Source organism: Triplophysa rosa, linkage group LG6 (assembly GCF_024868665.1).
Source record: "Triplophysa rosa linkage group LG6, Trosa_1v2, whole genome shotgun sequence".
Classification (NCBI taxonomy): Eukaryota; Metazoa; Chordata; class Actinopteri; order Cypriniformes; family Nemacheilidae; genus Triplophysa; species Triplophysa rosa.
In genome coordinates, this window is record NC_079895.1 from 26,186,384 (window position 1) to 26,201,801 (window position 15,418).

The 15,418-nt window shown below is 39.6% G+C and overlaps 1 protein-coding gene across 1 annotated transcript; it reads right to left on the bottom strand.

Moving 5' to 3' along the window:
• Positions 1-350: 350 nt before the first annotated feature.
• hat1 (histone acetyltransferase 1) lies at positions 351-14,577 on the bottom strand. Its single transcript, XM_057336721.1, has 11 exons — positions 14,514-14,577; positions 13,888-13,959; positions 13,617-13,692; positions 13,198-13,318; positions 9,724-9,903; positions 8,856-8,977; positions 7,627-7,731; positions 6,603-6,709; positions 4,600-4,751; positions 3,220-3,336; positions 351-803 (listed from the first exon to the last, which is right to left on the bottom strand). The coding sequence occupies exons 1-11, from the start codon at positions 14,518-14,520 to the stop codon at positions 636-638; spliced, it is 1,227 nt and encodes a 408-aa protein (XP_057192704.1). The 5' UTR covers positions 14,521-14,577; the 3' UTR covers positions 351-635.
• Between the last annotated feature and the right edge of the window lie 841 nt (positions 14,578-15,418).

The window sequence follows — 15,418 nt, forward strand, 5'->3', positions numbered from 1 at the left end:
AAATTAAAATGTAAAACACTGTTGCACTTAGCTCGCCATTTCACGCCGCTAATAAATAATATATATACCGGTTACGAGTTTGTTGTAAGATCAAATTCAACTGTCCCTTCACACTGCATTGCATTTCTTTATCATTAATTATTAAAAAGATCAACAAATATTTTCATCATATAATAGGAAATATCAATATTATACCATAAATTGAAAGTTTGGTGTTATGAGACTGATAAATGTTGCCAAGATTAAATATTGTCATAACCATAACACTGAAAATATTTGAATTTTGCATATTAAACAGCATTAAATATTATTTTTCCCCCATAGAGATGGTACAATCGAGACATTTGAGCAATATACAAAACATTTTATTTTTCCTCAAAGGAAGTGCTTCAAAATCTACATTTTTACATTTTATGAAAAACATTAGGTTGAAGAAATAATAACAACACATCAGCTCAAAAAAATCTTAGTTTAGCTCCACGGTAGACCGATAATCGTGTCAGATTAAATGAACGGTCACCCAAAACAAATGCAGCTGTATCGTATTTATACAGTGTGAAAACAGAACAGAATGTCAACACAGAGCCGTCACGGCCAGTCTTTGCAGGACTCTCTCAGCATGTTTGTTTGTTTGTTTACGCCTGAGCCAGTCGCTCCAGGACTCTGCGATAATCCACCAGCACATCCTGGTAGCTCTTCTCTAGCTCCTCGTGTTGCAGTCTCGTGTCCATCTGGTTGACCTGGGACGCCAACTCCTCGGGCCTCAAACATTTCTGAATTTTTGCCAGCTCACGTTGGTTCTTCTACACACATAGCAAAAGCATTGGGTAAAAAACACAGAGGTGTCAGCACAGCGCGGGAGAAATGAGATGCAAACCAGCACACCCGATCCCATCCAAAACCCCAGGGCAAAACTGATTACATCACAGCTAAACTTCAGCACGTATCAAAATAAAGCGAGAGAAAGAGAGATGAAAAAGAAAAGAGCAGCGAGACTGCAAGTATGCTGGGAGACTGGAACTGCACCAAGAGTAACAAAACACACATACTTTGCGTATACTGTATTTAGATTCAGAAACACAAATTACTTTTGTCTGCCGTTTTTCAAAAAATGATAACTCGCCTCTCATTCACTAATCACAATGTGGATTTTTCACGCGCAGGGATTTGTGCTGTGGGCTTTATTTATTAAACACAAACAGAATGACTTTCAGTTCAGAGACGGGTTCATTATTTCATTATTATTCCGTTTGAAAGATCAACAGTTTATGAATCTACAAGTATTATTTGATTTAATGCACCTCGACAATTTACGCAAGAATGGTTTTGAGAGCGGTTACACAAATGTGTTCTGCTTGTGCTTCATGAATGATCCTTTTCAAACAGAATACGCCTTACAGAAGTCAGCACCATTTGCCAGGCGCAAATGATTAAAGAATTTTGTTTTAAGTGAGATGTTTGTGTATGTTTTCTATTGACCATGGCAGCAGTAATTCATCATATGATCATCAGAGCAGCCTAACCAGGCGCAAGTCCAGACGTGAAGCATTCTTTCAGCATTTTACACAGATGATTCAGGTGTCTGGACTGCATTGGTGATGCGATGCTGTACAGTCTCAGTACAGTACGCCAGATCACGCGAGTCTGCTGCTCCACAACAAAACACGTACAACCGGCCTACAAGAAGGACAAATGCTTATGCACGTCACACTAATTTAATGTGTTTGTGTAGTAGTAGAGTTCTTTAGTCAATCAGGCACTAAAGACGTGGCAGACAGCGTGCGTGCGTTATTTAAATAAATTAGTCAGTGAGTGAATCCCAACTGGTTTGTATTAATACATTAGTAAGGACATCTCATAGACTTCCATTATGTGAGGCTAATGATCTTTGCCATCTCCTAAACTCAAACCTCACACTAACCTGTTGACATTGCTACAATTATAATATTATAATATAATATAATAATCATAAAGTATACAGTAGGCAACAACTGTACACACACACACAAGGCGAATGCGAGGAGGGGAAAATCTGCAACGAGCGAGAGAAAGACATGTGGTGTGCAGATCCAGCTCTACTTCCTGCCCAATCTCATGTTTTTCTCTCCGGCTCTTTGGTCCGGTGTGTGGTTATTCTGCCGTCAAGGTTTTCTGTTCTGGACAGTGTCATGACGAGAATGGTTCTGATCCAACACATTAAAACTGCTGGGGTTTTGGTATCAAAGCCCTGCTACGTGTCATATCGACTAACACTATCTGCTACACATCCACCAATGTCATGACAATTTCCATAGAGAACAAAGACACAGACAGCCAAAGTGGTTAAAGTCATTGAGAATATGAAAAGATCAAGAATAACTAGGCCTGCTCGGAATCCACAACCACAGAACAATGCTCAGAATTCAACTGTTTATGTATTACAGTTATACTTCGCTCCAAAATTGTTTTCATACTTTCACCAAAGGAATATTTCTTAAAAATGTTCGTGCTGCTCTTTTCCACACGTTGAAACAAGCTGTCAAGATCCAAAAATGTGAGCTAAAGAGCATGCAGGTGACTGGGTGCTGCTGCATTCTGGTCCCTGCTAAATGGCTCCGTTTAAATCAGATGCAAATCTGTAATAATGACACTTGTTGTGAATGGAGCTCGTGGGGTGCATGTGGAGACTGCGGCTGCCGCCCGGTGTGAACCATTATACCCTCAAACAAACCAAAACCGAGGCCTCGGGTCCCTCGCACTCTTAACACCGCGTGAGAGGATCACACAGGAAACGGCAAGAACGATTCACACCACTCAATGAATAAATTATACCAGACAAAGGCAGCAGAACGTTCCAACAGGAGCACTGAAAGAGATCGGTTTTTCTTCAGTTTCTTGGAGCACACTGATATAACTGTGCAAATCAGACCCGTTCTCTTTGTGGTAAAAAAAGCTTCATTTCACATGTCGTAGTTTGAACTGTGCGCTTTGGAGAATTTCACACAAGCGGGCCAATCCTGGCAGTCACAGTTGATAAAAACATTCGGGTTTATTTTGGCTGGACTTCGCTTGTTTTGTTGTTCGTTGTAATCTGTGTTCAGTACATTGTGCTCAAGCTCTACCTGCTTTGTTAATGCATGTATGAGGGTTATACCTGACAGTGTGTACAAGACAGACTGCAGCCATTCAAGCTGCTTCAAAACACTGCAGGTGCGAGCGGATCTTTAAACACACACTTACCCTGTAGGGTCCGTAGAGTCTTTTCTTCACCTCCAGACGAAACTCTCTGGCCTTCTCTTCGTCGCTCATGTCTGTGTTTCTGAGACGAAGGATTTCGTAAACACGTCGCGCATGTTTCTAAGAGAGAAACAGTAGAAAAACAAGAAAGTGTTTGTTTCCTTGAAGGAATATTCTGGGTTATTTTACCTAATGTCTAGAGACAGCAACTGTCCATTAGTATGTGTTCAAACGAAAGGGAAACACATTGGTAATGCATTTACAATTTACCTTTAAAATACCTACAATCCTACACTGAATGTCAGGCAATGCAAAGCTCTAAAATACACAGTACAAATGTACCAGCTAAAGTAAATGAAAACTTTAACCCTGTCTGTTTCTCTGGATCTAAATCCCATTTTACTCTGGGATTCCAGTGCTGGTGAGTCTGTAACCATGACTTTTTCTATAACCATGCCTCCGAGGGGTCCTCCATACCTCCTGCAGCTCACACCACAATAGTATGGAGAGCCAAGCATTTTGCCTGGCCATGCCACAGGCACCACCCTGAGATAATCACTCACAAACAACACGAGCAGAGGGGATTGTGGGAAATAAAAGGGGATGCTGGGTTATAATTGGAGTCGTTAGAGAGTGACCAGAGCGGAGAGAGAGAGAGAGAGAGAGAGAGAGGAGTCCCACAGGGGTCACTGTTAGGCCCACTCCCACTCACTAGCTGCTAATGGCCAACGACCTTTAGAGGAAAAGGATGCTCGCTCCTACCTTCAAGGGGATTTTATGTGTACCTAAAAGCCCATCCGTGCAATGCCATTACCTCTGTATATAAATGCTTTGACTCTGAGAGTCAATTTATTGGCTTCTTTTATTATTTCAATATAAAAGCGCCCTGTGGAAATTCAAAAGAAAAGGTTTCACCACAGAAGAGGGAAACAATATTATATATACACCTTATATTTTTCAGCCTTTCAACTACGTTTAATGTATATCTGAAAATGCATTGATTTGCTCTGAAAGGGCTTAAAAAGATCAAATGACCACAGTTGCCAAGATTTAAAATGCTGAAAACCAAAAAGCAGTACAAATTATAATGTATTTTAAAGATTACTTAATCACATCATTTGGTCATGTCAAATGTAATGTAAAACCTCATTAATTAGGAAAAAGCGTGAGTCTGTCATGACTGAATACTGTTGACCTTGCCAGCTTATCTGCTATATCAAATCAGCAAAACCATAAAAATAAAAAAACATACCTAGTCAAAAATGTATATTTAGCACAAGCGATATAAGTATGGTCACATTCCCCATTATTTCTTTCCACTCTCTACAATGTCTTTCTAAACGTGACCAAATACTACACGATAAAGCAGATTAAAGCTGTTACCTTGTTGATTTTAAGTTTCTCTCTGGCTTCAGACACCATCTCGTCACTGAAACCTTGCGAGAGTTTCTCGCTGGAGAAGGACTGTAGACTCAAACACAGCTTCACTAAAACAAAATCTCTCAGCTTCACATAGTTTTCTGATGGATCTTCCGCTGCAAACAGACAATTATGAAAAGTCTTAGAGGATTATAATGTAAAAGACATCATTTCACATAACATTTATGTTATTTCAAACCTTAATTGTCTTGCAATGTGCAGAATACTTAGCAGAACGTATACATTTCCTTTATGGATGTTGAAAGGTGCCATGAAAGTCCATATGACTCTTGTATTATATTGTAAGTCTGTAAATCTAAGCCACACCATAGTTTTGTTTATAAAACAGGTGGTTATGGGTGCTAATGCGGATTATTACTATACATATGGACTCTGTTATGGAACATTTATAGTGTTTTAGTCCCATTTGGGGGACATACAGCTTTACGTATATGGAAAGGAGCAGAGTGACATTCAGCAGAACGCCAATTTCTAGGAAGAAAGTCGAACAAGTACATTTTTACTGACTAATACGGATAAACCAAACAAAACTTGATGTGTGTGTACACAGCAGCGGAGAGAAATGAGGAAAGTTGTAAGCGGTGGATAGAGATCAGCAGTGGTTGAGTGCGGTGTCTCTCTCTCTCTCTCTCTGAATAACTGTGTCTTTGTTGAGGGGGTGAGTGAGTGGCAGCATGTGGCCAGCACATTTCAGCAGCAAACTGCCTGCAATTAACATCACATCCCTTCACCTCCCCAACACTGAACCCAAAGCAACTCTACAGCAACGACTGCCTTAAAAGAATTTCACAACACTTTGCGCTCGCTCTCTTTCACACACATGCACAGAATATCAACACAGTGAATCATCATACGGGTCTAGTAAAAAAAACAAGACTCATTTTTATTGAAATGCACCAAGATAAACATGAAGATACATACATAGTTTTATTACATTAAATATTTTTTGTAGACCATGCAAAATACCACAGAAAGTTCTGCAAATATTTTCAGAAGTCGCACGAATCTGTCACTGAACTCCCACTTGTGCACTTTTGCTTTGCATAACGTTTACTGTTAAAGGATAGTCCACCTTCAAAATGAAAATTCTGTCATCATTTACTCATTTCAAACCTGTGCGATTTTCTTTCTTCTGCAAAACACAAAAGAAGATATCTTGAAAAATGTTGGTAACAGAAAAGCGTTGGTCCCCATTGACTTCTACTGTACGGACACAAAACCAATGCAAGTCAATGGGGACCAACGCTTTTCTGTTACCAACATTTTCTTTTGTGTTCTGCAGAAGAAAGAAAGTCACACAGGTTTGAAATGACAAGAGGGCGAGTTAATGATGACAGAATTTTCATTTTAAAGCTGTTTCCTATTCCTTTCATTCTTAAGGCAAAATGTTTCATGCTCCCTCATACGTGAATTGCTTTGAATAAAAGTGTCTGCTTATTGAATAAATGTAAATGAATCATACATTTAATAAAACAGACACATAATAAAATAAGACACATTATTGCCCGGTGTCACAGACAAGGCTTAAGGCTAGTCCCAGACTATAATGAATGTTTGAGGTGTCTTAACTGATAATAACATGCCCTGACGTATCTTCAAATATATCAGCGTCGTTGTTTTGTCTCAAGATGCACACCAGTAAAATTTTTCGAAGTCATTTTTATAAAAGCGACTTAAATATTTACTTAACGAAGACATAGTCCTGGCTTAAAAATATATATATATATATATACACATTAAATAAATACACGGGTCAGCTCTGCATTAATGGTAGAAATTTAGCACAGCTTCATTTTATCCCAGGTGGTCCAGTCCAACAATCTTTATAATAAATTGTTAGTAAACAAACTGCAGTTTACAAACATTTATCAATGCTGATATCTAGAGATCAGGGGGAATGACGGCTGACAAAAAGACAGACGGACAAATGAAATTTGACTTCATACCTGTGATGTCCTGAACTTTAGGGGAACTGCAGTAGTATTTGTGGACCGTCTCGAGGAGCTGAGCCCCGTGGCCTTCTCCCTGGAACGGCGGCAAGATCAGCATCTGGCTGCACACACACACACACACACACACACACACACACGCACACACACACACACGCACGCACACACGCACGCACACACGCACGCACACACACACACACACACACACACAAAAGCTTCAGTGGCCCCGCACACAAGAGCATGCAGCACAATACCAATTTAATGCTCCAACTCTTGAGCCTTTAAGCAACTGGTTTGAAAAAGTAAGCACCGCTACAACTCCAGCACCCTTCAGATTGCACACTACACTAGTGACTTTACAGAATATACTGAAACTGACACTATAGACCTGATCTTCCCCAATGCTTTTGCTTTAGGACCCTAAATGAAGTGATGGTGACCCAAAATGTCATTCAAATCAATAAAAATGATCACGAACTGTACATAGATGACATGATGACACAGCGTGAATGGTAAAATTGAGTTTTGTAAATGCATAACACTGTGCCAAAACACATTAGTAAAAGTGATTTTATTTTACTATACAGAATATGGTTTGACAGCTTTAACATTGTTAACTCCCTGCTGCGCGTGACCTTGTCGCCGGTGCTGTTAACCATCACTGCTGTAGACCGTGATGCCATCTTCATCAGCAACACAAAATGCTCTTAAATACAGTATCCAATGATATCACCAATCTCTGAGAGGTTATACGGTCCACTCAGTTGTGGCCAACGTAATGAAACGTTAGCACGTTTCATGCCAATCAATACATTAGACTCGTTTTCAAAACGGGATTTTGGGTGGGCGACGCTGGAATCGCTCTTCCCATAATACCCAGAGAGAGGCTGGCACGCCAGAGACACGAGACGGTAATTTAGGAGATGCAGGGACAAGGGACAGAAAGATGTGTAATTTTCTTTTCCTTTTTTTCCTCCCGACAATAAAGCCGATAGTGGGCACGTGCTTCCTCAGTAATTACCTGACACGTGGTCTGGTTTTGTCTGGGTATACGTAGTAATTATACACTGTCATGTAGCCAACCGTCGCGTAGAGGGTCTCTCCATCCTTCTTGTACTTCTCGAATCTGCGAGGAAGAAAGAGATAGACAGAGAGAGAGCGAGAGATGACAAAGGCAGGCAGGTCAATCGTAGGCACGCTCCCATGCACCGGACCCCCACTGCAGAGGGCCAGTGGCCATCGCTGCACCTGCTGGAGACACTGAATGCATTATGCACTTAATTGGTGCACTGCAACTTAGTGCAGAGAGGCAGACATCTAGCCTCTTCACATCACTCCAGTCCATTTGCCTATTGTCTGTTTTAATAGGTGCCAAAGCAAAGAAAACACAGGCAGAGTCCCCTTCACTACCGCTGGAGACTTTCAATTCACCGTTTCAAAAGACAACAACGTTCAATTGAGCCTCTTGGCCTGACTGGAGAAAGAAAGACACACAAGAGCAAAGAAAAGAGACAAACAACACAAAGGAAACTCTTGCCAGATCAACAATTTGCTTCAATGCAGGAGAAAATGTAATTAAAGCGGCCTGATAATTGGCCCCACAGGCCCCAAAAAGGCCGGAGAGACGTAACTAGAGCCGTTTGGAAGTTTTGTGTGTGTGTGTGTATGTGTGTGCGTGCGTGTGTGTGTGTGTGTGTGTGTGTGTGTGTGAAAGACATTGTTAAAAAAGTTATTAAAGTCATTACCATCCTCACTATTAATGGACTTTGTTCTTATCCACACTCGCTGGCTTTGTGCGAGCACTTGATTTGTATTTCTGCTCTGCTGAAGTTAGCAACACAGTTGTACTGGATTAAAAACGCATGACTACAATAAAAATGTGACAAAGCCTCTATATGTGGTTCTCATTTGTTACATTAAGTAACAATCAAGTTTGACATATTCTCTTAAGTTTGCTTAGTGACATTCTTTTAAATGCAACAAATAATGTTAACTTATAGATATGTGAACACACGGCGTGTAAGCACATGGGTCCAAAGGTTTTTAAGCAGACATGTGCAGCGTGTTTTTGCTCAACAACTGATAATGATTGTTTTATATATTTTTTTAAAAAGCTGTAAAGTTGTCTAAGCAGTTAACAGTAGCTTGAGGCAAAACTGAGAGCCAATGAACTCACAATAAATATTTGTATAATATGTGCAACTGATATCGCTAGTGAATGCATGAAACACGAAGAACGGATCTACTCACAAAAGGAAGAAATCCCAGCGGTCGTCGTCCACTTCGATGTAACTGGCCGTCTCAATGAACCACATGAGAAACGTCTGCAAGCGCTCATGGTATTCTCTGAAGCCCGGACATGAGATATCCACCTGACACCACAAACATTATAAAAACCAACAGATTTCATGGCATGTCCACCAAGATTAGAGCCTTAAACTTCAGTAGAAGTTCCTTTAAAAATATACTATGGTAAAGTCAACGTTTCATTATAACAGTTGTGGATAAGCTAGTAAGTGATTGTATCAGGGTTTATCGTGCAGTAGGGCGGCATCTGTACATGTATTTCTAAACACAGTAACACAAATGATTACATTACTTTGCAATGAGGCCTAAATGTTCCAAGACTGACCTATTTCTCTTTCTGTTCACAAGCAGATATTCTTAAAGACGCAGAAAACTGTACCGATCTATGATTTCTGGTCTACCAGCGCAGACCTATTATGCATGATACAAGTTTTTTTTAACAATTCGAGTTATTTTCATACATCTTTATAAAATACTTTTTGAGGCCTTTTATTTAGAATGGTATACTGGCTAACTGTTCTTTTTTAAATAATAAATGATGATAAAAAATGTCATGTGGCATCATCGCATTGCACGTGGATATGCAGTGACTGACGTCCGGTAGAAATTCAGCCATTTTTAATTTAATTTAGTATAAACTTATTTTTAGCAATCCATTAGGTTAGCAAAGAGATGTTATCATCATGGTTTGTATTACTGTGTGTAACAATGCCCAACCTGTTGAAAATGGCTAAAACAGGCATTTTATTGATCTGAATGATGTAAGGATAAAACACAGACTCCATGAGCTGTGTTAGGTGAGATCAGGCACCTTGTGTATCTGGTACGTCAGATCCTCTCCAGCCTCCACGTTGTGAACTTTATAGGTGTGTTGTAGGCTGCCGAAGGGTTTGAAGTTGGCCTCTTTCTCCAGGACGGAGATGAAATCATCTGTGTTACAGTAGAAGCCAGCAGGGATGATCTCTCTTATCTTCCCCTCCACATCATCTGGCTGAAAAGAGAGAGAGAACAGGGTTTAAATGACAAACGCCAAGTGCACATTTCGATTACCACAAGAGAAAGCGATTGATCTGCAAATACATAAACCTAACCAAAGAATTGTGTCAAAGGTGTTTGATGGAATAAAGTCATACAGGTCTGGACCAGCGTGAATACAGAGCAAACGATGGGTGAAGAAGCCCTTTAAGGGTGAAGAGAGAAAATCTGTGCGTCTCACATGGCTGTAAATGGAAAGCATACAGACGGCGAGCGGTTAACTCAGCTGTGTCTAGTCTACAGCGAGAGCAGCTGAATTTAATCATATAAACTCAAGTGGCACATTTATGAGTTATGCGCCTATTCCCCTGGCGCTCGGCCTTACATATCATCATCAAAAGAGCCGTAACAAAGTCATTTCCTATTGTTCTGTCATTAAGCTATACTTCAGCCATGATTGGCATGGTGCAAAAAGAAATTAAATGGAAAAAATACATATTTTTGTGGCACAAAAAGGAGACCCATTAGGCAATTAGCAATGTCAGCTGAGGAGTTTCCAGCCCCCCCCCCGCACCCTCCTCCTGGGCCTCTACTGAACGACCACTTAATTGAATACATTTACTACTTATCTTAAACCATGAATATCAGATGAAGTTACCCCCACAATAATGTGTCCCAGCTTCTCACCGGGCAATAAAATTTAATGAATTGATCTCGACTTAACAAAAAAATCCCCAGGCATGTATAATAGGCTCCTGTGTTCAGAAGCTGGCGAGCGAACTCAATCAAAGAGTTTGCCCTCTCCATTCACGGGCTCCCGGGCGGACAATGGTGCCGCCCCCTCCTCCGCCCTCTCTGGGATTTTTTTACCCAGCAGAATGCGCACCCATGTTTGCATTGTATCCATTTCCAGCAGGGCTGACATGAGAACACTTTGTATTAAGCTGCTAAGCAGGGCCCTTTGGCCGCGTCGGGCCGCGTGATGGGCTCCGCTTGTGTCGCGGGACTCTTCATTCACAAAGGCCACAAAACACACGACAAAAGGCTAATGCAACACGCCGCTAATTCCTGCTCATTCAGACATCAGCTAATATCAGAAGGGGATCTCTGCACCTGCAGCTCAGTAACACTCACTATTGTCCCGTTGCATTACGGGAGCGAAAAGAGGACGGCGCGGACGGAAAATGGTAGAAATTGACAGTTCTCCGACAAATTGCTCAATCAGACGAATAAAAAGCGCAGTATTGTGGAGTTCCCATATTAACTAACACCGCTTAAGGATCCAAGACTCTTCAGAGACTTGAGGTTCATTTTAAGAATACGTCTTCTTTATGAGCCGAGGTTCCACAATGGCATTGAATCCAATTACACAGAAAAAAAACCTTCTAATCAAAGACATCTTTATCTACGAGAAAAGAAGCGAAAATAAAGAACCCGATATGAGCAACGGTTAAGCTCTGCAGAACACATAAAATCAAGCTATTCTTGAATACGGCTCTACCATAACCATCTTAAGTATGTTTAGGGACTGTACGTTATTAAGGACATAAAAAAAAAACTGAAATAACACTAACCACATGAGTCTCATGATGTCAGAACAAACTACTCATGTATAAAATGATTCTGACCTTATAGAAACAAAGCAATCCGAGATCATACCACATCACTAGCATGAAGACTGGTCAATGGCAGTTTTGCAAAACAGAAACAAAAAACAATCTAGAAAGGGTTGTAATCGCATCTCTCCGAATAGCTTAAAGGTCCAGGGTATGAAATTTAGTGGCATCTAGCGGTGAGGTTTTGAATTGCAACCAACGGCTCGCGTTTTCGCTTCTTTGCCGAAGGAGATAACGTATTTATGAAATGCAATCTGCCAAACAGTTTGTCCATTTAGGGCTACTGTAGACACAACGTGGTGATTTCCATGTAAGGGTAACGTATTTGTAGATAGAAATAGAACATTCTAAGGTAATAAAAACATAACGCTTCATTATGTAAGGTCTTCATACACCTCTGAAAACATAGTTATGTATATTATATTGCATTTCTGTCAATAGATTAGTGTTGGCCGATATTCTCTTTAGTCAGATCGTTCTATCGCCAGCCTGTGGATCGCCGATACACGATAAGGGGCGAGGCAATTTACAGTTATTTATGACAAGCTGGATTTGTTGACAAAAAACAGAAACTAACGTGGCTAAAAATGCCCATGTGTGACTTCTATTAGCATTCTATCAGAGTGTGAGTTCAGTGCATTGTTACTTCTCAACCTTTTAAACGAGAGAAATTAAACTATTGCTGTAGGTTGATGCCCGCGTGCGCTGTTATTATTACTAACGGGAACAACACGTGCGCTGGTTTTAAACCCTCATGCGAATAGCAATTCATGCAATGAAAGGCCCGAGCCATGCGCATTACAAGCTCTCTCGCGTGCAGAAAACTCAGACCCCGTACATTACAAACTCTCTCTGGCGCGAGGAAAAGCCATGTGCAATGCAAGCCATCTTGCACGAAGAAATGAGCAATGCGCATTTGTAATATTAATTATCGTCTAAGGAATCAGCTATCGCCAAAATGTCTGACTTTCGTCGATACACGATAGTATCGTCAATCGGAACATCCCTACAATAGATCCTCCAAAAAAAATCACACATTGGACCTTTAACAAATCATTTTGTCACAGATACACATGCGAACATAATTTTCAAAGTAATGCATTTCATTTATTAGTGCTACCGCCATGTTTTAAATATACAAGGTTTGGACCTGATTCATTTTCATTACTTTTCAATGGCTTTTCCTTTTTGTAATGAACACACAATCTACAAGTGATGAAACAACAGAAATGATGTTCCCTCCCTATAATAACACCATATAAAAATCACATTAGTATGACTGCTATGTGCAAAATAGGGCTGCATATACTTATATATGTTGACACACTGCAATGTAGTGTGCATTGTGATATGATAAACATTTAGATCATATCGCCGCTGTATAAATACGAAGGCTAACGGAATAACAGACATGAAATCACATTTAAACAACCGCTTTCATGTTTAAAGGGGTGATATGACACGGCTAAAATGAATATTATCGTTTGTGTTAGATGTAATGCAATGCGTAAACTACATAAATAAAATCTATATAAACTATGCAGTAATTATGAAATTGCAGCCTTTTGGAGTTTTAACAACCACACAGGCCACATTGCAATTTCATCTTTCATTTAAATTATTCTGGAGTCTAAATATGTTAAAACTCCTAAAGAGGTCTTAACAACGATTGTGCTTTGCAAGCCGTACTGTACCTCCACACAGTCGAACTTGTCTGTGACCCTGGCAGTGTATTTGACTTTAAAGAGAGTGCTCAGGTTCCCAGCGCTGCAGTACAACTGGATCTGAAGACCTTTGTAGCCAAATGCCACTTCACTGGACAAAGGAAAAAAATGGTTAGAATTTTTTGGGTCCCATCAAAGACATATAAAATGTATTTACAGCTGCTATTTTAAACAAAGACGTTAACAAGGTCAATGACACCAATTTGTTGATGCTTGCTTAGAACGGAGACCTAGAAATAACCAACTTAAATATTACTGTTTTATTTCACATCAAAACTTAAATGCCAAGTCCTTTAGGATTCACTGCACAATACAACAACAAATCAGGGTTAACTAAGCACACAGGATAAAGCTATTCTATATGACAAGCAATGGTGGATTATACATACTCATCTCCAAACAGCTGATGACTGTATTCAGGGTGAAATGTTGTGCTTTCATCATCTATATCCTCTGGGAACCGCACTGCATCAAACACAAAGACTTTTACGTAAAGACAGGGCACTTAAACCAAACACACAATGCCTTTCACTAATAACCATGCTAAACAAAACTGAACAGTTCTCTTTTGCATGCATGCATTCTGAACACAAAACATGCACTCATAACCAAATGAGCCTGACTTAATCCTGGCTATTTTCTGTTCTACTGATGATTTACCTAATTTCAGACAAACAGCTTCGTTGGTGTCACATTTATACTCTGCAAGCTTCTTTTCCATGTCGTTCACAGCTGCAGAAAAGAAAAAGAGGTCGTAAGTCATAATAACATACCACAGCAAATACACATTCAGCTATTTCTGTTATCTAAACAATAATCGTATATAAGCAAGACATGTCAGATATTAACACTAGTTAATATCAAACAATATACGTATAATCGTCCAAAATAATAGAAGCAATTTAACAGGTGGACTTCAAAATTAAATAAACATCCGCACGTGTTTACACTGACAGGTCACTTAACACGCCTGCAGTGCAGGTTAAAGCGTTAACCAGCTTTTGAAGTATTTTGTGCAATCTGAAGTATTATACGTGTCTTATGTGTGTGCCCTTTAACATGTATTAAAACAGATAAACATAAAACCATGTCAACAAGCATGTGCCGCTTCATCTGTGGTGATTAGCATTTAGCCACAGCTAATTCGCAGCGTTTCACAAAACTGCTTTCTCTCAGAAATCAACGGCCAGTATCACTCAAACCGTAACATCAAATAAACACGCATTCATCATTAAAACAACAGGAATGACTCAGGGGGGCAGTTATAGAGGGCTTTTTACACTCACCCGCCATTTCTGCACGTCTTCACCACTCAACCCGCCAAATGCCAAAACTACTTCCTGTTTACCCACGTGGTTCCGTTCGCTCACGCCATTGGAGGAACATGGGAGTTGTTTTTCTCATCGCAGCTGCGTCAGATTCTGCAGCGGTTGATACATCAATGACTTCGACAGTACCGACAGTTACTATTAACTAATTATATTAAATAAAAAATAAATAATATTTGAATTTTTAAAATATATTAAGAACAACCATGACAACAACAACTGTTATGATATAATAATAATAATCACAATAACAATTATAATAATAAAAAAATGTGTATTATTATAGATTATTTAATTTATTAGTTTATTTCAATTTGTATTATTATTTAAGATTTAATTTAAGATTTAATTTCAAGAGCCTGAATGTGTTGCAGTTGTACTGACTCACATTGGTGTGGATTTTGATGATAAAACAAGAAGGTAATCACTAGATAAACTTTACACACATTACTTCAGTAAAGTAGCAGGCAAAATAAGACAAAGATTAAAATGAAACAAAACAAGAAATAAAAATAAATGTAACAGAAATAAAAAGTATTTTTAACTAAATGTATACCATGTACTGTTATAAAACACCTTTCTAGAAAGAGAGAAAGAGAGAGAAAAGAGAGAGAGACTGAGTCTGTTGAGATGTAATATGTTGTCAAACACTAAATTGGACTTTTATGAAGTGGGCCATTATGTCAGTTTACTCGTAGATTAGATACACAGGGGAAAATTCCTCCAAACGGGGATGACAGTGTGCGAGTTCAATAAAATGCATGACCTTTACAGAGCGGAGGATGGAATAGCTGTTCAGACTGACCCTGTGAAATTCAGTGCCATTATCCCTGCCACTGTGATTTGAGCTGTGCCGGACAATC